General features: G+C 34.5%; 2 protein-coding genes across 4 annotated transcripts; one reads left to right on the forward strand and one right to left on the reverse strand.

The window, feature by feature from the left end:
• Positions 1 to 804: 804 nt before the first annotated feature.
• Positions 805 to 11,215, reverse strand: LOC127877830 (protein C19orf12 homolog). Of its 3 annotated transcripts, none has more exons than XM_052424090.1 (4): positions 11,153 to 11,215; positions 6,518 to 6,629; positions 6,040 to 6,132; positions 805 to 5,298 (listed from the first exon to the last, which is right to left on the reverse strand). In XM_052424090.1, the coding sequence occupies exons 1-4, from the start codon at positions 11,198 to 11,200 to the stop codon at positions 5,078 to 5,080; spliced, it is 474 nt and encodes a 157-aa protein (XP_052280050.1). In that variant the 5' UTR covers positions 11,201 to 11,215; the 3' UTR covers positions 805 to 5,077. The 3 variants fall into 3 exon arrangements, with proteins under 3 accessions (XP_052280050.1, XP_052280052.1, XP_052280051.1); XM_052424092.1 differs by having other exon boundaries at positions 11,074 to 11,169; XM_052424091.1 differs by lacking the exon at positions 11,153 to 11,215 and adding an exon at positions 10,996 to 11,143.
• A 3,786-nt stretch (positions 11,216 to 15,001) lies between these two features.
• Positions 15,002 to 23,927, forward strand: LOC127879163 (serine/threonine-protein phosphatase 6 regulatory ankyrin repeat subunit C-like). Its single transcript, XM_052425842.1, has 5 exons — positions 15,002 to 15,091; positions 16,554 to 16,929; positions 17,172 to 17,240; positions 19,513 to 19,624; positions 19,815 to 23,927. Exon 5 carries the CDS (start codon positions 20,830 to 20,832, stop codon positions 22,765 to 22,767), a length of 1,938 nt encoding a protein of 645 aa, XP_052281802.1. The 5' UTR covers positions 15,002 to 15,091; positions 16,554 to 16,929; positions 17,172 to 17,240; positions 19,513 to 19,624; positions 19,815 to 20,829; the 3' UTR covers positions 22,768 to 23,927.
• Positions 23,928 to 25,045: the final 1,118 nt, after the last annotated feature.

Consider the following 25,045-nt stretch of genomic DNA (forward strand, 5'->3'; position numbering starts at 1 on the left):
AAATGTCCCTTAATGCTATTTTCATACATCCTGTTGGTTGTAATCAATTATTTGAGACAACATTGTTTTTTTAAAGCTGACCTCGTCTACATATAATGGAAGTGAGCATTTGCCTAAACATGATATACATAACCAAGAGTTTTTTTGTAAAACATAAATGCCACTATGGCAAACATACACGGCTTTTACAACCCAACGGTGTTGGAGGCATTAAGCATAAAAGTTGTCCATCTGTTATTACATGTGTCCTACAGTCTCTGTCTCCAAATCATGTTTTAATATAAGGAACATGTATATCTTGCTGAAGCAGTCAAAGTTGTATGATGGCCCTTTACCTGTTTTCCACTGTTGAATATTAATTTAGTCCCATAATTATGTTTTTTGCTTCTCTTAATACACCAGGTGGATCTTGCTCAGAGGAATTTCAGCTTGGAAGATATGCAGCAGAATTATAACCAATTGTTTTGTTGTCAGCTACAGAATATTAGTCCACAAATTTAATTTTTTCATCTCTTAACTGCAGAGTGGATCTTGCTCAAACACTCACAGTTGAATGTCCATAATGTGAAGATGATCATAAGAGAGAAAGGAATTTTGATTGTGAACAGTTTTGGCAGAATTATGGCTCTTGTATGTTTTTCCCAATGGGATATTATTACAAATCTTTGTTATGCGTTATGGATTTTGCTCAAACGTTCACAGCTGAAAGACCTTGATACCCAAATCATTGTAAAGAGAGGAAATTTTATGCATTACCTTATCTTTAAAGGGACCATCGACCATGAATAACGAAAAAAAGAACTGTATTTTTTTACAATTATTAGTTTATATGGATTAAAATATCAAAATATTTTTTGTAACATGCACATACATTATACACACATACACAATAACAAGGTTATTGCGAAGCATAAAAAATCAGCAGCAAGATTTGTCAACACAACTTTACAACCTAGTAATTGATGCATTTTAAACAAATTCAAGTATAAGTATAAAGCAATTTTATCCATAATTTTCTAACTATACAAATTTGACTGCCCTTCGTTTTTTTGTACACGTGAACATACATTCAGGTCAATAAATGCTTGTCACAATCCTGAACAAATTCCCCACTGTCAATTGAACAAATGTCACATTTTTATGCACGAGATATGCACAATAAATATTTAATATCTAGGCACATTTTGGCTGAGATATCATTTGAACAAATGCAATGTATAGAGTGATGTCAAGCTTTCCAAGATTTGATCAAGTGACATAGTTTTTTAACACGTGACCAAGTTTCAAACAAGCCAAAATATGTTCAGGAAAATGATTGACCAAGTTTCATGAAGATTGGAAATAAATGTGGCCAATAGAGCTTTAACACTTTAGCCATATAAAGTAAACTGCCCCACACATCTCTAAGCCATGTTTTTCAACAAGACCAGAGCAGTTTTCTAACTCTGCAAAGAAATCATAAGAACACATGTTTTGATCAGGTTTCATGAAGATTGGACTATAAATTAGACGTCTATAAAGTTCACATCCTTTAACTTAAGCCATATAAGGAAAAATGACCAAACCCCTGGTGGCAATGTCTTACTACAAACCACAACCATGACCCAGGTTTAAACCTAGCTGAGATTTGGTCGGACATTGCTCCTACGAAGTTTTATGAAGATTGGACAAAAATGTGCCGAATAGGGCTAGAACACTATACCATTAAAAAGAAAACTGCCTCGCTCCATCCCCTTGGTCGCTGAGTTTTTCAACAAGACCAGAATATTTTTGTAACTTGGCTGATCTATCATTAGAACAAATGTTTTGACCTAATTAAATGAAGATGGGCTAAATATTAACTTCTAGTGTTCACAAGGTACAGCCAATTAAGGAAAACTGCCCGGCAACGATGTTTTTGATGAACCACAAGCATTTTCAAACTACAACGAGCTGTTTTTAAAGCAAATGTTTTGAGCAAGTTTCATAAAGTTTTGACTCAAAATGTGACATCCAGAGTGTTCACAAGATCTCACTATAACGCTATAAGGAAAACTGCCTCGCTCTCTGGCAGCCATGTTTATTTATAAACCTGAACCAGTTTTTTGACCTCACACGACCAAAAAAAAAATACATAATAAAATTCAACAAATTAAAATATAAGAATTATATAAAACTGAAATTTTCATATCACATCTTAAAACCAATTAAGATAACAAATAATAATAAAAATACAGATGCATATTAATCGTGTAGTAAACTGTCACAAATGTCACTATTTTTAAAGTTCATAGACTTGCTAAAACAATGAGAAATAGTCTTTAAAGAAGTGCGTTTTCAGATTTCTTTTAAAACAGTCAACCGAGGAGATTTGTTTCAGACTCATTGGTAGATTATTCCACAGTTTGGGTCCAATTGTGCTAAAACTTCTGTTGCTAAATATTTTGCGTTTATTGAATGGCACGGTGTAACATGTTTTCCTAAACGTTGTATTCGTGCATTTCATGTATATGCATTTCCTTCAATTGGATTACATTTATGCTACAGACGGCCTAAAACCATGGTAGTTAAACCCTGGGACAACCAAATGGCTTGTTTCAAAAACAATGGCTCCACTGTGACTTATTTTACAAATATTTTCTTTTTGTGCTCATTTTAACTCTGAAGCAATGTAGAAAACAATTACAAACACATCAAATTTAAAATCGAGCTAATTGCCAAATGCGGCTCTTTGCCGCTTAGCATACAATAAATCTTGGGGAAAAGGTCAAAAACATGGTCTGCAGTTACTTGATTTACTGAGCATGGTCTGCAGTTACTTGATTTAACATGGTCTGCAGTTACTCGATTTAACATGGTCTGCAGTTACTTGATTTAACATGGTCTGCAGTTACTTGATTTACTGAACATGGTCTACAGTTACTTGATTTAACATGGTCTGCAGTTACTTGATTTACTGAGCATGGTCTGCAGTTACTTGATTTACTGCATTTACTTGATTTAACATGGTCTGCAGTTATTTGATTTACTGAACATGGTCTGCAGTTACTTGATTTACTGAACATGGTCTGCAGTTACTTGATTTAACATGGTCTGCTGTTACTTGATTTAACATGGTCTGCAGTTACTTGATTTAACATGGTCTGCAGTTACTTGATTTAACATGGTCTGCAGTTACTTAATTTAACATGGTCTGCAGTTACTTGATTTAACATGGTCTGCAGTTACTTGATTTAACATGGTCTGCAGTTACATGATTTAACATGGTCTGCAGTTACTCGATTTAACATGGTCTGCTGTTACTTGATTTAACATGGTCTGCAGTTACTTGATTTAACATGGTCTGCAGTTACTTGATTTAACATGGTCTGCAGTTACTTGATTTAACATGGTCTGCAGTTACTTGATTTAACATGGTCTGCAGTTACTTGATTTAACATGGTCTGCTGTTACTTGATTTAACATGGTCTGCTGTTACTTGATCTAACATGGTCTGCTGTTACTTGATTTAACATGGTCTGCAGTTACTTGATTTAACATGGTCTGCAGTTACTTGATTTAACATTGTCTGCAGTTACTTGATTTAACATGGGCTGCAGTTACTTGATTTAACATGGTCAGCAGTTACTTGATTTAACATGATCTGCTGTTACTTGATTTAACATGGTCTGCTGTTACTTGATTTATCATGGTCTGCAGTTACTTGATTTAACCTCGGTCTGCTGTTACTTGATTCAACATGGTCTGCAGTTACTTGAATTAACATGGTCTGCAGTAACTTGATTTAGCATATTCTGCTGTTACTTGTTTTAATATGGTATGCTGTTACTTGATTTACTGAACATGGTCTGCAGTTACTTGATTTACTGAACATGGTCTGCTGTTACTTGATTTACTGAACATGGTCTGCAGTTACTTGATTTACTGAACATGGTCTGCTGTTACTTGATTTACTGAGCATGGTCTGCAGTTACTTGATTTACTGAACATGGTCTGCTGTTACTTGATTTACTGAGCATGGTCTGCAGTTACTTGATTTACTGAACAATTGTTTGAGTAGTGGTAACACATACATGTCATCAATGTTGTCATGCAAATAAATAACAAACTTAAATGGATACTATATTACACAAAAGTTTCACCCTTATTATTATACAAGGGACGCAATTGTCACAAAACCAGGTTTTCAATTTGAAAAAAAAGTCTGATAAAGCGAGACAAGTCAAAATACCCCCCTTGGTTCAAAATAAATCTAATTTTAGTCGTGGTGACCTTGACCTTGGAGATATTGATGTAATTCTTTCGTGCGACACACTGTCCATTGATGGTGAACAAATGTGCCAAATGATTTTAAAATCTCACAATGAATGACATAGTTATGGCCCGGACAAGCTCATTTATGGCCAGTTTTGACCTTTGAACTCAAAGTGTGACCTTGACCTTGAAGATATTGACGTAATTCTTTCGCGCGACACACCGTCTAATGATGGTTAACAAATGTGCCAAATAATTTTAAAATCTCACAATGAACAACAAAGTTATGACCCGGACAAGCTTGTTCCGTCCGCCGACATTCGCCAATCTGATAACCAGTTTTTTCTTCTGAAAACCTGGTTAAAAAGCTATGATAATTTGTTCAATGTTCTTGTGAGTACTTAATGTTAAAAGGCACTGGCACTCAAAGTTAAAGGATTCTGGTACTTAACTCAATATTTAAAGGTACTAGTACTAGATGTTCAAGGCTACTGACCTGATATGCCCTTAATTAAATTAATATATGGTTGCATGCTTTACTACTTCATGAGCAAAAATTCTGTTCAGAAGGTCTACTTTTAGAAATATAGATATTAAATTATATTATAAACCATTGCTATTTAATTAAATGGTCCCATTGTTTTATTTTTAAGTGTAATTAACATAGCAATTGTAAGAAACACTTTAAAAAAATATGCCACATTAATCAAAGTATTAGTACGTGTCAAGAGTTGCATTTTTTTTATCTACAACTTGTGATTTCCCTTTGAATATTTAAAGAAAAATGTCTTCCAGTAACCCTATTTTCAAGTGCACTGATGAGAGTTTCACAGGTTACATTCCACTATCCTCCACCTTTATTCCCAAGAAATTGTCGTACACAGTTCAGCAGCAGCTCTCGTTGCACCTGTGTTCCTATGAAGCTGGTCAGAGACTCAAGGGCTGTGCTGCCCACCAATTCCTGAACTTTACGGACTAATTCAGCCTTTTCTTTGTCTGTTAGATTTTGCAAAATTTTCAGCATTGAAGAGTATTCATCCGATTTCATGTAACCAATCAGAGAACCTACAACACAATAATGGAGAAATATTTAGATGACATTTAAATATTCAATACTATAACTAATAATTTCTTCAACATTAGTTGTTTTTTTCAGTAACACTTATTTGATAGAATTAATTGGGAAAAAATGTGTGTATCTAATTGAAAGTATAACTATGTTTTTTCAGATGGTATATTTTTTCCTTTAGTGACTTAACATACAAAGGTTGTTAATCTATCTTGTATACATGTACATTAAAAACAATCTTTTAAGACTATAGAATCAATTTTAATAAAGATTGCCTAAAATATTTGGACAAAGAAGGTGGAACCTATAGCATTAGTCAAACTTTCTTCACAACAAAGGCCATAACTCTGCAGTTTCTAAATTGTTTGTACCATAATCAAACGCGACTAATTTATATTCTCAGTTTCCAAATTTTTGTGCAAAAATTGGAAAACATCCATTAAACTTGCAACAGAAACAGCTTACATTTAAGAGTACATTTACAGATTACTCACCAACCATAAAGTTAACAAATGATAAGGCATTTTGGCGGGTGTTTGTACTTTGCGGAATTATTTTCATTACAAACATTTGTTTGAACTTTAATGAAGAGTGTAAGCTATCCAAATACATATATCTACAGACTGACATTAGCATTACAATGTGCACTGACACCTTTGATTTGGGGTTTAGGAGGCATTTTAAGATTTTTAGCATGCGTACCCTTAAGGGGACGCTGTCACAAAGTGTGTTCTTACCAGCAATTCCACCAATCAGTGCTCCTGGGGGTCCAGCTACCAGACCACCTGCACATGTGCCTCCAGCTGCCCAGGCCATCTGCTTGAATATCCCTGTATGTTTTAGATATAACAGACCATCCATGTATTGTATGGTCAGCAGTAAGCATATAGACCATTTAATATTATAACAATTAAAATATTTAGTACATAGTTTTGTGTGCTTCCGATGAAGTCATGTCTTTTTCAAACAAATGTTTGCCAATATATTGTAGATTACAATAACTAAATATATATATATATATATACTAAATTCTGGCAAGTTTTATTAATCTCTCAGTATAGGTGCTATTGAATTACCTGACAAAAGCTGACAATTGACAGCATTGTTAAATACATACTTATATATTGAGATATGAAAACATTAGCCTCATGTTAAGGTTAGGACATCATGAATACTCTAACATAATTTTAGAAACTGATCATTTAGAAACTTAACCTTTGCTGGTTTTCTTAATTTCTTGATTTGTTTCCAGCAAATCCATCAAGTGTCTGTAGTAGGGCAGGAAAGCCATTCCTACCAAATTTGCAGCCATTTCTTCTGCTTTCGTCTAAAATTCATAAAAAATAACTGTGTTAAGTCTTTGGCTAAAGAGTAAGCTGAAATTGTAAAACAAATATTTTAAATTCATCAGTTTTGCATCAAGTCAACAGCCAATTCCTCGACTCCATATATAATCTCCTGCTCAAACTAACACTCAGTAAAAGGACACAGAACCTATTCCCATTTTGATGCTACCTTCTGCCATTATGCCATCCTACATTGTTCCATTCATAGATATAAAATAGTGATTTATAAGTTACTGTATTTAATTCAAAAATAATATTGGTAAAAGTAATATAAAAGAGAAAAACAAAGAAATTCGATTTTTTACAGAGCAGATGTGTATGTGCCTTTTAAGAACTGTTGAATATGCCCTTCTTAATCCTATATTGAGCACTGTTATCAAAGAGAGAGGTTTATTTATAAGCTTGACTAATGACTAGGATGTGAATTTTACATTTCTTGTACATTGTCGTCCAAAATAGTTTCAAACAAGAGATGTGTTTGTCAGAAACACAATGCCCCCTACTGCGCCGGTTTGATACATGTTTTTTTTTACCTTTGACCTTGAAGGATGACCTTGACCTTTCACCACTCAAAAGCTCCATGAGATACACATGCATGCTAAATATCAAGTTGCTATGTGAAGGGACATAGAAGTAATGAGCATTTTCTGAAACCTAAACGCAAATCCTACACGTAAAGTGTGACGAAAGGACAGACGGACTATATGCCCTCCTTCGGGCGCATAAAAATACAATAATTAAAGTTATCATTATTCAGTGTAGTCAACATCAGTTTCAGCATGTGATTCTATTCGGTACTGGTTAGTGAGTATTTGTCAGACAGCAGTATTAAGCCGAAGTTCTATCTAATTACATGTATAGTGTATTGTAACGCTTAAACACAATTTTTTTGTCACATACTTACAGACACCTGGTTTCTTGAAGTTGACACAAAAATACGTTAAAGGGCAAGTATTACAATTAAACAATTGCATTGTTTACAAATTTTGTCGCAATGAAATGTGACCTTCGCACGGGGAATATTAATAGGACGGGCATGCACACAAAAATCCCCTAAATGGAACACGACCTGTGCGCTTGTGATTTTTGTTTGTTGACTTCTATCGTACAGATCTTGTTTATTTTACTTACAACCTTTTATTTATCAAAAAACTGATGTGGTCAACATGCATACAGAATTTAAATTATTGATTTTGTACATTAAAACTTTACACACTGTCACTTTGTTGAATACAGATATCTGAATTGCTTGCAAAATGTTAGTAGTAAGCATTTCAAAGAAAAAGAAACAAGTCTCATTTACTATAATAAATTCCCTGTTTTGATTTTCTCGTTTAAAAAAGGATAGTATTGTTTGATCAAATTTAATTCCCTGTGAATACTTCTGTAAAGTGGAAAATTACCTCATTTGAACGACCCCATATACCGCCCTTGTACATAAGCATGTGCACATAAAAATGCTTGGTTTACATTCGCTTATCGCTTACAAACCGATGATGTATCAGTCATTTTTTCATACAATATTTTGTATTATTAAGAAAGTTATTAAAGAGATAAACTCTATATTTTGTCCGAAAACTAGTAACTAGGGGGGGGGGGGGGGGGGGCCATTCAAGTATGTCACACTATTTTTGAGAATTTTATCCCCCCTCCAATGTCACAAACTGTCACAAATTTCTGAACTCCATCCCCCTTTATAGTATGTCACACTTTTCAATATATTTGTTTAATGAACAACTTATTAAAATCTAATAAAAAACACAATTCATTATTTAACTGTAGCAAAATATAACAATACAAGTTAAAAAAATGCATTATTAAAATGACTTAAATGGTGTAATGTTTAAACAGGGGTTTTTCTGCCTGTTTTGGGCGAAGGAGTCTGACCAAATTGGGAATTTTTTATCGACAAAATTGTCCATTTGGGGAATTTTTGCTTCGATGAAACAGATCATTTTGGGAAAACATTGTGAATTTATCATGCTTAAATAAGTCAGAGGTTAAACACATAAAAAAATGTTATTTGTTATTTTGACCTTAAATGCAGGTAAGCATCAGATGAATAAGTTTGGTTTGTGTGAATGTGCTGTGAAATGTGGAGCACAGCAGGTTCAATGTGCTGAACCCTCGCTCAACCACATACATGTAAGTGCTTGTTGGTATGATACACATCAGCTGGACGAGTTGGAACATTAATAATCTAATAATCATAAGTCATAAGACACTTCTTTCTAAAAAAAAAAAAGAAAAAAAAAAAATTTTTTTTTTTTTTTTGGAAATAGGGAATTTTTGTTATAATTTCGGTTTGGGATCAGGTCCGTTTGCATTGGGAATGCCTCCGTTTTCCAGAGGCGCAGACAGTGCTGAAAAACCCCTGTTAATTGTCAACAGTTGTCATAGTAATTCATTGACACAGTAACTGAATAGATTGAATTTGAAAACAAAAAATGCAAAAACTAGACTTGACAATTAAATTATACCTGTACCAGGTACATATCATTCATAAGCTGCTTTTTCATTTTCAAAAGGTGAGGTCAAGTTAAAGATATCTTCCAATTATGCAATTGAAGAAATAAAGTTAAACAAATTCATGAATGTGTGACGTCACACAAGGCCTGACACTTTCTTATGTCACAAACTGTCACATTGTATTACACCCACTCCTCCCCCCTGGAGCGTGACATTGTTTATGAACAGCCCCTAACCAATAACACCATACATGCCATACGTCCCGATCTCGGCGGGACAGTCCCGCTTTTGGGCCCTTTGTCCCGCCATGAGACGATTTGTCCCGACATTCGTAAAAAACGATGTAAGGTCTATAGGTTCCCAATAAAATTCGCTATTCAAGCTCTGTTTCGCTAACACTTACCACCGCTAATCCCTTTATTGCCCCCAATTAACAATCCGATTCTACATATCGTGTGTACCAGTGTTGTTTATGACACCCTATCAGCGATTTATCGGCTAATTATTGATTTAATCAGGCATTCACACCATGGGGGTCTTCAAGATAGTGGTCGCTTATTGCTATCGATAGTTTTATTATAATGAAATAAATGTTGAAAATGTGTTTATTTTTGTATTTGTTTGAAACGGTTTACAAAACAATTGTTTTGAAAAATTAATGCTACGTCATTAATGAGTCTTTTACATTCAATGTTTAGTTCCAATATAGCGGGTTAATCCGAATGTGCAATATACCAAAATCGCAACAAACAGTCCAATAAGTGATACCCATCCTGTCTAGTGTAATTGGGTGTAATTGTAATAAAAACAACGAGGTGCTATGCATGACAGTTTGACCCTACTCCAATTAAGCTAAAAACAACGAGGTGCTATGCATGACAGTTTGACCCTACTCCAATTAAGCCGCGACAATTGACAAGTAACAAACTGCGCATGGATACATGCTTAAAAAAACATCGCAACAAACAGTAAAAGTGGTACCCATCTTGTCTTGTGTTATTGTAATAAAAACAACGTAATGTTATTCATGACAGTTTGACACTACGCCAATACAGCGCCTGACAATTCACAATTCAGTTAATCTGTGTATATAAGAAGAAAACAAAATATGATAATTAACATTAGAGAAAAAAAATTCGAGTAAAGCATCCATAGACTTCTTTTGTCCTTTTGTTTTTGTTGGTGTAACAAAAAACTGCTTGAATGTCCAAGCGACCCGCAGAGCCGCAAGCTGGTGCTTCTGCTAAGAAGGCAAAGAGAACCTGTAAGTTCCAGGAAACTGATGTAACTGTTCGGTAGATAGTGTTCTGCAACCCGTACTTTCAGTCAACTGGATAGCCTCCCCTGCTTTAATGTTTGCCATTGAAATTAATATAATGAGTATTGTTGTCGTAATGTTCTAGATTTTGTTCTCTTAAAAAGATGAATATTATCTTCGTTGTTTGCTATTGTCTTATTTAATAAAACTGTTATTGTTATGTTTTAGATTTCATGCTTCAAATAAGATGTTTTATGTCTTGAATAAAAGTATCAAGAGTTTTTGTTAGTACTATACTGACTATAGTAAAGGTGGAATGATAGATCGTTTTTTTGGTGTCCTGGTTTTTGGTCAAATGTCCCGACAATTTTTTATGGAATGTCCCGCTTTGGACCTAAAAAATTATGGCATGTATGAATAACACTAATTGTTGAATTGGCCCATTTTGTTCCTATTTATGTTGAACAAGACATAGAAAATGACACATATAGTAGATTTTGTAATGTTGACAGACTATGAGTGGACACTGCCCCAAACCAAGGACCAATGCAAACAACTATATATTGTTTGTATAGGTCCCTGCCCAAACACATTTCATAATCCACAAATTACGTCATTACTCGGTCTAGTTCAAACTGTGCTCAGGCATGACACACAGCAGAGATCTAACACACACAAATATTTGTATAGGTCCCTACACACAGTGACGGAACGCTGTGTGTCCTGAAATCCAATATCTTGTTAAACGTAATAAAATTTCGTGTATAATTGACCTACTTTGTACTCAATTTCTTGTCGAAATTGTAACAAAGGGCAGCAACCCATACACAGTTCAGGTTACATTCCACATACCATTGTCTCTATAAACTGAGAAGTTGACCTTTGGAAGAGTAAAATGGGTTTAAGGTTTACGTTGACGTTTGGAAAGGTCAAATGGGTTCAGGATACATGTCTAATTGTGACGGTGATGGAAAAATGTAAGATATTTCTTACTATTTCTCTTATTAAGGGGTATCATTTTCTAATAATCATAGAGTTGCGTTAGACCCAAAATTAAATCAAAATACGCGAACACCAAGTTGAGCATGATAATATCATCTAAAAATGAGAAACAACTCAACGTTGATTCAGAATATTGACTTAAATATATTCATGATACCAGGCTCGGATCTGGAATTATTATCAGTATATATATATATATATATATATATATATATATATATATATATATATATATATATATATATATATATATATATATATATATTATGTATAAAAATATAACAGTTTAATAACAGTGCAACATATTAATCACAATGGTCATTTGTATATCTATGTCGTTCACAGTAAAAATGAAACAAAAATAGAAAAGAAAACAATGAATAAAACAGGCCAATTCATATAAGGAAAGAAGACTTTAAGAAGAAGTGGGGAATACAAGAACTTATCGTTATGAAAATTCATAAATGAATTAAGCAAATTGAGATTTCTGTTTTTCAATAATTTCGCTGGTTTCCTCAAGATCAGAGCCTCATTTTTGGGCCAGAACGATTCTTCGGGGCATTATAGGCACCAACACAGAAAGCACTTGTTTTTGCATGGAGTACCACCGCAGGTCTTGCAAAACTATCCCAATGATGAAACAACGTAAACTAGTACTTACTGATGGTATCAGCTAGGTTGGCAAATTGTCACATGACATACAGCGTGCTTACTATAACTAGCTATCACCGAACTAGTCAAGACAAGACAATACAGTACACTTTATTTCGTTCTTAAACGCCACCGGCCAAAAATACAATATACAGCCATGTCACATCATACATACGTGAGTCATGAATAGTTTTTAGTTTTCTCATTACGAAATATATAAATAATGCAATTTTCTTTAATGTCAGATCATTATCGTTTTCATCAGATTAATAAAATCGATTTTTTTTCTCTGTTTCTCCAATACTAAGAAAAAAGGTGAATGTCACGTTCTTCGTGTAATTTAGAACCACGAAAACTTACATGAAATTCGTTGTCAATGACATAAGTGTTTTCTACAGTTAGACAGTGTGTACTATCTCTAAGATCATGTTCTATACAAAGATGTCGTCTAGTTTCAATGAAAAACTTGTGGTTGGATTCTAAACTTAGAATCGTATTTTATTTGAAAGATATTTTTTCTGTTTAAAGCAATTTTGTATACATTTTATGTTTCACATCTAGACAAGTCGAATAAACTCCAGGACCACTTTTGCGTGTTGCAAGCAAAGTGTCAAGCAATTTTGTATAATTATATGTTTCACATCTAGACAAGTCGAAAAAACTCCATGACCACTTTTGCGTGTTAAAACAATTAAGGCGATCTTTAAACAGTTGTAAAAACATCAACCTTACCTACATCCTGATAAACCCAGATATAACTAAATCCATAATTAAATAACACATTACAAACAGACGTAGCCCAATGTGTATTTCCTATTTCATCCCGGCGTTTCAACATATTATAAATTTCATTCTGGCGTTTCAACATATTATAAATTTCATACTGGCGTTTCAACATATTATAACAGTGTTTGCGGTTTCTGTGCAATGGCATATGAATAAGTTTACTCCAGTATTTAACATACTTGAACTGATAGTCTTCACATAATTCTAATCTACCAACCTCCCATACAGCCGTACAATTGTTGATTGACCTATTCAGACCAATACAATCTTCACAAAATTGAACCTGGATTTGTTCTTTATTTTCAGAAAAAGGTATAACCCCATCCGACCCGTATGTTATGATTGGCTTTACCATTCAATCAAAAAGTTTAAAATACTCAATGTAATACTTTCCATAATAGACTTGGTAGCTTTTTATAGCACTAATAGATTTTTTTAGCTTGCATTGCCAACTTAGCTTTAATCTTAGAACAACTTAATTTAGGAGTGAATAGTAAACCCATGCACTTGTACACTGATATAACATTTACACGATTTCCATTATGGAACCAACTTTTATGTGGCCGCAATCGGCCACCATGTCTAAATATAATTATTTCGGGCTTCTTTTCGTGTACTGTCAGGCCACTTATTTGGCAATAATCAAAAATACTATTCAATTTACGCTGTAGTTCAAAAGCGGTTTCAGAGCAACTCGCAACAGCATCGGCAAATAATTGTCATTGTATATTTGGGATATCTGCAGTAATGAAAATTCCTGGATGGCCATGGTCACTTAGGTAAAGCGATAACTCATTTAATATGAATAAATTAAAATCGTGATAGTTACGTGCCATCGCCTCGAACCAATGTTACACTTATTTTCAGCGGTGGCATTGTTATTTATGACGCGCACGAGAGGCTAGTGCTTTATGTAGCTTTCTTTTTAACCTTTTTTTGCATTATGTCAACTAGTTTATAGTTCAATATCCAATTCATAGGACTTCAACGTATAAGACATAAATCCTTCCCTTTGGTTAATTAATATAATTGTGTACCATATGCTTTGTAAAACGAATGTGTTATCAATTGTAGAATAACCTTTCCGAAAACCGGATCGCGATTTATCTAGGTTGCCAAATTCTTTAAACCAAGTACACAGTCATGAATTTCCAAATATGTTATGCATTACTTTTATCAATAAAATACCTCTATAATTTGTCGGCTCCAGTTTAGAACCGCATTTATGTAAGGGAACAATAATACTCGTGTAACCTACTCGTCGTTGATTGACCCAATCGAAGCCTGAAATCTTCATGGAGTAAAGAGTATTTTCCGTGCAATGTTAACGGACCATACTAAAACAACTCCCTGAAGATTTCATACTTGAATCGTGTCAGATCGACGACGAGTAGGTCATGCGAGTTGTGTATCGTGCTATTTCTTAAAATTTGACTCAGCATTTGTAAAAATATTGCAAGATATTAACATTTCCAGAAATAAAATACGTTTGTGCGTTTAATAACACCGAGTTCATGGAAATCGCTGCACAACTGATGAAGTAATGGCAGTTCAAATTGATGAAACCTAATTGTTGGGTCATTTTTAGTCGAATACCTTGTTATATTATATTTTATGGTGAATTTTGTTTTCCAGAGAAGTTGATTTTTCATGATAATTTGATAATTTTTCATTAAAAATGATGTTTTTACTAAGTAATATCATAGGGACACGCTAACCACCTGTGATACATATTAACAAAAGTCTCAACAAATGTATCCATAAGCGCATCATCCTAGTTGTCCTTTGCACATTCTTTGTCAAAAGAAACACAGCACTTAAATGAAATTATGTATTTTTTAAGTGCATTAAATTGTCAAGATCACAATTCATTCATTAGGCGTGCTTGTTATTCAGTAACGTGTAACGAGCCAAAACTCACGCTGATGTTGCCCATAATTATTCACGATTCAAGTATACAACGGGGAACGGATTTATTTCATTAAACGCATGAGTTAGTTATACGTCTTCATAATCTATTAAATTAATACTTGCAGAAAATAAGCCTGATAAAAGTTTAATAAGTGGTTATACTGCATCTGAAATTACGCGAAATGACAAAGTTGTGTTCCATACTTAACCTGGCCTAATTTGACTTTCTGAAAATGGCTGTTTGGATTATTTCCCTTAAATGCAGGTAAAGACCAACGGAAATCGAAGCTAACGAATGCATTTTCAGAAAATCAAGGTGTTTAGCGTGCATTTTATATAACATAATCGGCCGTCCTTCACGCTCAGGTATGTCAAACAGTAAATATCAGATATGATCGTTTCATAGTTAATATATATGTTTTGAGTACAGTTGTCTGTTTGTTACCAAATAATTAACAGTGTTAGACTGTTAGTTTTGCCATTGACATCATGTTGATGATGTTTACTATCAATTGATAATCAAAGCGCTGGAAGCACTTGATTTGTTCTATATTGTGTAAACAGAGCAATTGTTTACGGTTTTCATTAATTGTTTACGGTTTTCATTCAATTATGAAAATAAAATCATAAATGCATTTTCATAATTTAAACAATCATAGGATTGCTATTACTATGATTGTTGTAAGTCTCGTTACTAGAACATGTTTTCAACATCCGAAATTTTAAGAACTAAGACATTGTTTGACATTTCAAGTTTAAATAACCCTTTCCAGATACGTTTCTAGAAATTTTCAAATGTTTAGACAAAACACTCTGGGTTTAAGGACAGGCATTAAAGCCCATTGACTTTGCAAACATTATGAATGCATTTTACGAGCGTGCGGTCTGTTTTTGGTGATTAAAATGGTGCAAATATACTGCTGTTTGCCTGATTTAAAATCTAGAAATTCTTCATTTTTTTACCATGTCAGAGCACCGAATATGTAATTTAATCGTATTATGCTGATGTCCTATTCTTAAATTTCTCCTATTATCCATAGCAAATTTCATGTTTTATACAGGTCAAGTATTCGACACATAAAATACTCGTCTTTCTACAAACTAAACCCACGCTCATCGTGCCAATGACTTGTGTAGAATAACGCTGCCTTTTAACCTAGCTAAGAAGTATATATTAAAGAAGTTATAGGGACTACTATCTTCATTTTACCACTGTTACCACGTGTTTTAAACGAAATAAATCACTATACCTTAAAAGTCATACCATGTCACACTCATATAATATTACTTTTTACTTTCAAATAATCAGACAGTTATACTATTAATGGATTTCTAATGATATTGTCACATTGTAATGATTGTTGATGGATTTCATGTGGTAAACATGCAGTTTTCGTGTTAACTGTAAATCTGTATGTTATATAAAAATGCATGTTACTTAGGGCCCTCGTTTGGTCGTTTTGGGTGCAGAAATTCGGCTCCAATCTCCCCCTTAAAAAAGTATACTTTTTTTCCTATTTCAGCAAAAAATTCACCCCTCCAAAAATATTATTTCTATTAAAAATACTTTTATACCTCTGTTGCCAGCTGGTATCGTGCTATTAACCTTTTATTAAATGTATATTTATGTAAATTACATTAAAATATAGCAATTTAAAGTGTTGAATGGTTGGTGAAAAGATCTAAAATTCCGCTTTTCGCCCAGAATGACGCGAAATTCCCCCCCTCTAAGGCCCCGGCCCCAATCCCCTAAAGTGAGGCAAGGGCCCTGCGGGGGCGGGACTCAAACTTCAACTTATTTCAACTCATGAATTCTTTTTTATTTCAGAATGGCGTCTTTTGACGGTACTCAAAACGAGGCGTATTACATACGCCTTCACTTGCTTCTTATGGAAGCGCAGAAGGTTCTCCGAGCAAAGTTCGACTCTATTATCATACCTGCTGATTTAAAAATTTCACTCATGATAGCAAAGAGAAGACTAGATAAGCTACATAAAAAACATATGATATCCGATGAACAATATAAATTGCTAAACCCGAATCCACAATCAGAACGTTTTGATACGACATAGTTGATATGTCTTCTCCAAAACGTCTGCTATCATAATATCCAAAGCAAGGTTTGGGCTGAAAAAGATAACAGTAAAATAACAGGCAACTCCGACCAGGAGAACATTCAGCGAATCAGGAACTTGAGAAACAAAGTTAGTTTTCTTAAAGAGTAAAGTCTTTTATTATTATTTATGTATTATTAATTGTTTTATTTAAACATTACTCTTCATATTAGGAGTTTTACTTAATATTTTGGATTCATTGATATTGTATTTTGTCTATTTTATTCACATTTGTAAGTTTTCTCTTTTGTTAATCCACTCTCGATGCAGTATTTTGTCTAGCTCATTAACATTTGTAAGGTTTGTCTTGTGTTAACGTATATTTATTCTAGATGCAGCACAAAGCGGTTGCTAGCTTAGAACAGCAGGAATTTCAAAACGACTGGGATATCCTAGAGAGGGTAACGTACACATTATTGTTTGATTACCTATGATTGAGGATGATGATAGCATATATTTATTATGTTATGTGCTGAATCGAAATATGCACATATTAATGTATCAAACTCAGGACTAAACGAACATCATTGTAAACATTAAAACACCAAAATCAGAAGAACTAGTTTGCATAACGGGGTCCTTAATTAATGAAAAGAGACAACACGTCAAAAGAGAATATTGCATATCACGGGGATAAACGAAGCAAGTAAAAAAAACACAACTACTTGGTACAACACGAAACAGCAGAAATTTTAAAACGGCTTTGATATCCATAAACGTTATTGTTTGATAATCAGTGATTTAAAAAACAGTTTAATGGGCGCCAAACCACAACTTTAGTTAGGTATCCCCACTCTGTTCGGAGGAAAAGTGGGGATTATGTGGTAATCTCCGCCGTCCGTCCGTCCGTCCTGGTCATTATCTTCTACACTATTAGCACTAGTACCTTGAAACTTACACACATGGTAGCTATGAGCATATTCGCGACGGTGACAGCAATGGAATTTTGATCTGACCCCTGGGTCAAAAGTTATGGGGGTTGGGGTGGGGCCGGGTCAGAGATTTTCCTGCAACCGCGATTCGAAAAAGGCTTATAACTACTGTGTCCCTTCAGATATTGCTTTCATATTTGGTATGCATGTGTATCTAGACAACACCTATCCATGCGCATACAATTTGCTTACCCCTGTGACCTTGACTTTGAACTTGGGGTAAGTTTTCAGGTTTCGAAATCTGCGACCGCGATTCGAAAATGGCTCATAACTACTGTGTCCCTTCAGATATTGCTTTCATATTTGGTATGCATGTTTATCTGGACGACACCTCTCCATGCGCATACAATATTTGAACTCTTGACCTTGAACTTGGGGTCAGTTTTCAAGTTTCGAAATATGCGACCGCGATTCGAAAAAGGCTCATTGATACTGAGCATCTCATATGACCATACGGTCAATCTCAACTATGCACGGCCCAATTACCAACCCTGGGGCGCCCCTGGGTCAAACATGCGGCGATGGATACGCGTCGGCATCTGCCGCGCCATTTCTAGTTCATTTAAAAACTGATATGACCAATATACAAATGTGGTATATTGGAAAATTAAAAAAATGAAAGTGCAAAAGTCTTGAAAAATATTCAGATGTTAATGCACGTTACCATCTATTGGTCTTTAACCTCTAAGCGTTGCATTTGCTGTTCCATGACGGTGACCCCAGTCTTGCAAATGTTTGTGTGTTTATCGCGTAATTTTGCCTTGTGTCGTGCTGGGTCATTGCTTCGGAACGGGCAATGTCTTCGTGACTTACATCGGTTTTAATGATAGCTGAATCTCAAACTTCTCCATAAAACATACACGAGTAAATAAACATTACCCGCGTATCGTTGCAAATAAACAACCATGCTCGAAAAAGGTATTCCGTTGGACAACACATACATTACTTTTTGTTTAAAAGTCTTTGTCCCACAACCTTTGCCTCGACCTTGGTGACCATAGTTTGTGTGCTGTTTTTCGTGCTTATTTGCTCATATATGTTTTTGTAATTTGTTTCCTTTTTTTAAATGGCGTATCACGTGTTACGTTCTCTTCTGGTTGTGTATGTTAAGTTTCATTTTGTTCATATTTTATTTTGGACTCTACTTATTTTATATAACATAAAAGACAATTAATGCAATGATGCACTATCCATGATATAAAGATAAAAGCTGCATCAGTGCTTTCGGACGGGGAAAGAGCAACGGTATGTTAAACCGGGTAAAGGCTTAACTGAATATCAATTTTAGCCAGATTTCATCACAAAGCATACACGTTGAAATAACACAAAGCGTTGCAAATAAAAGTTAACTAAACGTAGATACATTTATTTCTTTTAATGGCAAATTGAATCTCATCGTTCGCTGTTAACCACATAACCCGAATTACTAATTGTGAGCCATTGTGAATGAAGTAGACCTTACTAAAATATAAGTTTAAACACGGCAAGATTGAAAGGCCTAGAATCATAATAATAAAAAATATTTATCAATGTCCTCCATCACAGAGAGATTCCGTTAGGATTGTTTTTGCTGTTACATATTGGGAATAATAACTGATAATTAAAAACATACAACTGACACAAAACATCAACATAGAAACAATCGCGAAGAAAGTCGGATAATTCATATGTTGTGTTGCGCTACTCATTAGGTATTGAAATATTGAGTTAAATGGACACGTTTTTCATTTTCGCATTGCAGGCTATGGTCGAACTCGCAACCAGCTGCGGTATGAACGATATACAGAACACTATTAGTGACATTAAGACAAAAACGTTGGAAATTGTAACACCTGAAATGAAAAGCCTTCGGGGTTTGTACAATTTTCATTTTACAAAATATTTATATTTGTTATTTAGTACAATCCTGTTATATGTATTAAATGTTATAGAATAATAGTAATATCTATTAATTGTATTTGTATATCAGTCATTTGTTGGTGTTTAGGTGATGTCGTATGTATACACGATCTATTTTTCTCTCCTAATATCTTTTGCATTTAGCTATCACGATAGAGGACCTTAAAGAATACCAACGTGATCAACAATATTACGTCAAAACTAAGTTCTGGCACCTAGCAGACAATATGTTAAATGACAGACATCTGACAATATTAACTGGACATCCAGGGGAAGGGAAGACAACGATGGCGGCGGACCTAGCATTGAACAGGTCAAAACCTGATAATTGCTTGAAATTGGCTAACGCCCACGATTGGCGAAAAGTTGACTGGTCGCTGAAGCTGTTCAACACTGTAATAATAGATGATATATTCGGTGCTGGTGCGTTAGACAACAGTTATGTTTCAGCTTGGAAAGCGTATCTGCCGGAAATAGAGCGAGCTGCTCGGCAGAAACGATTGAATATAATTATAACGTCTCGACATTATATTATGGAAGAGGCCCTTGATGCACTAAATAACACTTCAATATTCAAGTCAAAAGAGGGGAATATCGTACATGTTGCCTCAAATGATTTATCACACGAAGAGAAAAGGGAAATTTTAATTTCGCGTTTGAAACAAACCAATGCAAAAAATTTGATAATGCTTAACAATATTGATATTGATGAGTGCGTATTACAATCGATGGGAAAGATTAATTTGGACGCTGTCAAAACTGAAAATTATGTTTTTGGCTTCCCTCAGTGTGCTAATTTGTTTGTTCATGATGAAAACATTATGAAATTAGGAGCACAATTTTTTGAAAAACCAGAAGCCCATTTCAAAACATGTATTGAACAGCTGTACAATACGAACGACGAAGACATGTTCCAAAAGTTTTTAGCTCTTGTCATTGTTTGGGCAGATCAGAAAGGAAAAATAAAATCAGATGACGTACGAAATCCTGCGAATGCTTCAGAGCACATACGATGTGTAGCAAACATATTTGGTATTGATGTCAACCACAAATTCATGGAGAACATACGTTCATCTTTAAGAAGTCACGAGAGAGACTTTCTAATATATATATAGACCACTCCGGAGAATACAAATTTAGGCATACTGTCATAAGAGACATGGTTGGCGTTGTTCTGGGACAGCCTAATCACAAAATGTATGAAACCATTGAATTGTGCCCACGAGATTTTCTTATGAGTAGAATCCGTCTAGACATAGAAGAAACGGATGAAATATGTGTAGCTGTCGGTAAAGACAAATATCTCCATTTGTGTAAAAAGGTAACATCACTGATCTTACGTAAAAACTGCAATTCAAATGATACAATTGATGCAACTACATCGGAAATTTCACAAGAAATTATTGAACAAATAGGCCAACGTTACGCATTAATACCGATCCATAACCTGGATTTTGGAATTCTTAAGCACCCAATTTTTTTGAATGAGCAATTTGTCAAAATATTTATACAATTTGTAAAAAGAGATAACCTAGAGCAAGAAATGGTTCGAGCGCCTGTTATGAAAATGATAGAGCACTTCTTAGATTACGGCATTCGAATGAATGAGATGACAATGTGTATCCCTGGATATGCGTTGTATAGTAAAATCAATGTCCTGGCTAGAGAATTGGTTGAAAACAACTTCTTTTACAGCGAAGACACTGACTTCTTGTTACTTGCAGCGCATTCAGGCGATCTCGAAACTGTAGAATTGCTTTTATCAATGGGTGCTAAAGTAACGGGTGATACGATTCATGTAGCAATGCACAGGCCAGATTTGTCTTGTTTAAAAGCAATACTTCAACATGCAGGCTTTGATATAAATGACAAAGGGCATGCTATCAATGGCAATTATCCTATTATTGTAGCCAGCCAAAAAGGACTCTTTGATGCTGTGAAATGTTTGTTGGAATATGGAGCTGACCCATCAGTTCAAAATGACAAACAGTTGACTGCCTTGCACAAGGCAGTCATTTATGAACAATCTGAGATTGTAAAAGAACTACTGACACATAATGCTCCTCTTGAAATAAAAGATTGCAAGTTCAAGAGGACTCCGTTGCATATAGCTGCAGATATAGGTACCGTGGCGTTAGTGGCTATACTTCTTGCAAAAGGTGCGAACGTCAAAGATTACCGAGGACATTATCCAATATTCTTAGCTGCAATTAGAGGCCACACACCAACGGTAGAAGAATTACTCAAGCATGATAGAAAACAAGATCAATTGAGAATCAAGTCTTACGGTAAAAAATCATTCATTAAAGGGATGTCGTTATTTCATGTTGCAGTGTGGAAAAAAGACAAATATTTGATGGAGATGCTTATCCGCGAAAGAGCTGATCCAAACCTAAGGGATTTCTTTGGCCGAACTGCGTTATTCTTTGCCATTATGAAAGGATTTGATCAAATGATCAATATGTTATTGCCTTATGCGGATAAATCAATTCCTCAAAAACAAGGTTATACACCTTTACACGCTGCTGTCTTCAAAAGAAATACCATAATATCAGACATTTGGGCAGCCTCCGTGGATGTGAACACTAGAGATAAATATGGCCGAACACCTTTGCACGTTGCATGTGAAAAGGGTGAAGTGATCATTGCAAAACTTCTGCTGATTAAATACAAAGCGGACCACAGGCTTATTACGAAACGAGGCGACACGGTGTGCCACATACTCCGAAGGAAGAAATTAAACAAATCACGAACACGTATTGCTCACCACAAACGTAGAGCGATCGAATTTTTAATTAGGATGGTGGATCCTACATATTTTGAATGTTTTCGCAAACAAACAAACGATGCAGGTATAAGCATAGATGAACCAATACACTTGACACTTAAAGATGCTAAAATGTTGGTAAAAGCCTTTAAGTTCATAAAAAATGCTGAACATGTGGATGAGAATACTGCTAAAAACGATGGCAATTATGGTGGTGTTGAATATGCCGATATTATTTTTTCTATTGTTAATGCAGTTGTCAAATCTGATGGTTCTGCTGCTATCGCCACAGCTTACTATGGTGATGATGGCTACTGCTTCAGCCGATGACGATGCTAATGGTATGAATTCAAACAATTTAAGGAAATTAAAGTCACCAAAGTCCACACAGTTGGAGTAGTAATTATAGAGGCTGTGAATATTATTGTTATAATATCAACGGCATTTACTCACATTTACTAAGATGCTATATATATGAAAAAAATGTATTTGATGTTTTGCGTTTCCTCATAATCAATACAATGAATACAGATTGCGTATTGTGCGAGAACATTGACTTGATATTAGAATGTATGCATGATCATTCATGAGCTAAATACAAAGCCGTAATCATTTTTTGTTGTCAAATCGCACATTTTCGTAGCTGTTTTTTGTGAAGTGTATGTGTAGGTGTAAATGAAGGTATACTTTTCTTTTAGCAGGGCAGATCATGTAGTCGTATTATGCGCTTTCATCGATACAAATTCACATACATTTCAATCGTGAGGTTGAGCATTTTGAAATGTACTTCCTCTTAAAAAAGAATTAATGCGACTATATCACGTAGACAATGAATTTTTTCCAACTCAGTTGTTTGTGCAATGCTCTGGGTGAGCCTATCAGAACGCATATTGTCTGTCATGCGTCGTGCATACAATTTTTATTCTCGTCTTCTAAACCGCTCTGTTTAATTTAAGGAAGCTTTATATACGAAAGATCCTTTGTATACCCCATTTAAAGTTTTTGTTTTTATATCTTTCCGTCCCACTCCATATGAAGTTCACCATAGCTTAAAAAAGTTTGACAATTTAAAAATAAAAATCTTCCAAACCGCAAGGACAGGATGCTTTAATATTTGTGTAACATAGTCAAGTGTCTTACAAATGATTGTTCATATCATTCCCGTTCGAGCATGACTTTTCATGCCCCTTGATTTATAGAGACTTAGGAACTAAATGACTTAAACAAATCCTCTGGGTCCGCAGGAGTGAGGTGTTTGATTTGCAGCATGCTGTCTTCAATGTTTCATCGTGGATATGTTAATTGAAATGGTTTATTGTCATAATAATTAATCGGAAACCTTAAGGTCAGTGAAATAATTTTACATTATATTTTCGCAAATTTGCGTAAACCACATGTACATAAGTGTTTATTATGGATCTTGTTTGTGCGTAGACAGGATTTTGTTCTCGTTATATCATGTTTAGTAGCAAATAAATGTTCTTACTGTGTTGACTTTGCATATATTTCTATAGCGTGTTGTAAAGTGTGCATTCAAACTTACATGAATTGGCGCAATTGTGCTTGCAGTTGCAAATATCATTTATATTAAAGAGAATTATGGTACAAATACTATAGAATTTAATACTGATGTTGACGTGTATAATATATCTGCAGACCTTTGGACAACAGATATCGACCAGTCCAGAATTTGTTTCAGAACACCACGCTTTTAAAGGTCTAAGAAAATAGTTAATTTATAACATAAATATTTTTTTATATTTCGGAAAATAACTTAAAATAAGTTAACACTGTATATATTTGTGTAGCCTATTTTTTAAATAATAATGACTATATATTTAAAAAAACCGTATCACTTTATTCACTAATTAGTACACATACAAAGTCATCTTTTGGTGTACGTTTGCAGTTCCGAAGTTTAGAACATTTTCTCATGACCATAAGCGAAGTATTATAGTCGGTCAACTAAACCAAAACAAGCTACTGAATTAAGCTAAGCGGAAACGTATGCAAACTTGGTAAAACAGTTAATAAGTCATATTTTCATAACAACCTAGTGACGAGTAATTGTATCGCTATTTTACTATATTCAACTATTTCCGTAAACACTGCATGGTTTTATTTCAAGATTATATTCCGTATAATTTATCAGTTGCCATTCATAAAAAATATCACGAAAAATGGGTGTCCGGGCCATTCAGTTACATCGAACGTAAATTGTTATAAATAAGTGGTCAGTTTTCAAACTAATCACACACTTATAGATATGCTAATACATTGCTAAATTGTTCTTTGAGTGCTTTCGTTCAAAACATTAAAGTGCGTTGGCTGGATTTTAATAAGCATAGCTGTCAAAAGACCAGATTGCTGTTTTAAGGACGCTGCCACGAAAACACGCCAGAACGATACATACGCGCTCTGATACGACAATTATGACAACTGTCCTTTTTTGTTCATGTTGGCGCTTTGACTTATTGGCCATGTAAACAGATATTTATAGTATGTAAGTGTCCATTTACGCTAAAAAATTTCATTACTAAACTTGTTCTCTCGAAAGTAACACCTGAAATTTTGGTTAAAAAAGTTAAACTTGTCATTTTTAGAGACT

Source organism: Dreissena polymorpha, chromosome 4 (assembly GCF_020536995.1).
Source record: "Dreissena polymorpha isolate Duluth1 chromosome 4, UMN_Dpol_1.0, whole genome shotgun sequence".
NCBI classification, from domain to species: Eukaryota; Metazoa; Mollusca; class Bivalvia; order Myida; family Dreissenidae; genus Dreissena; species Dreissena polymorpha.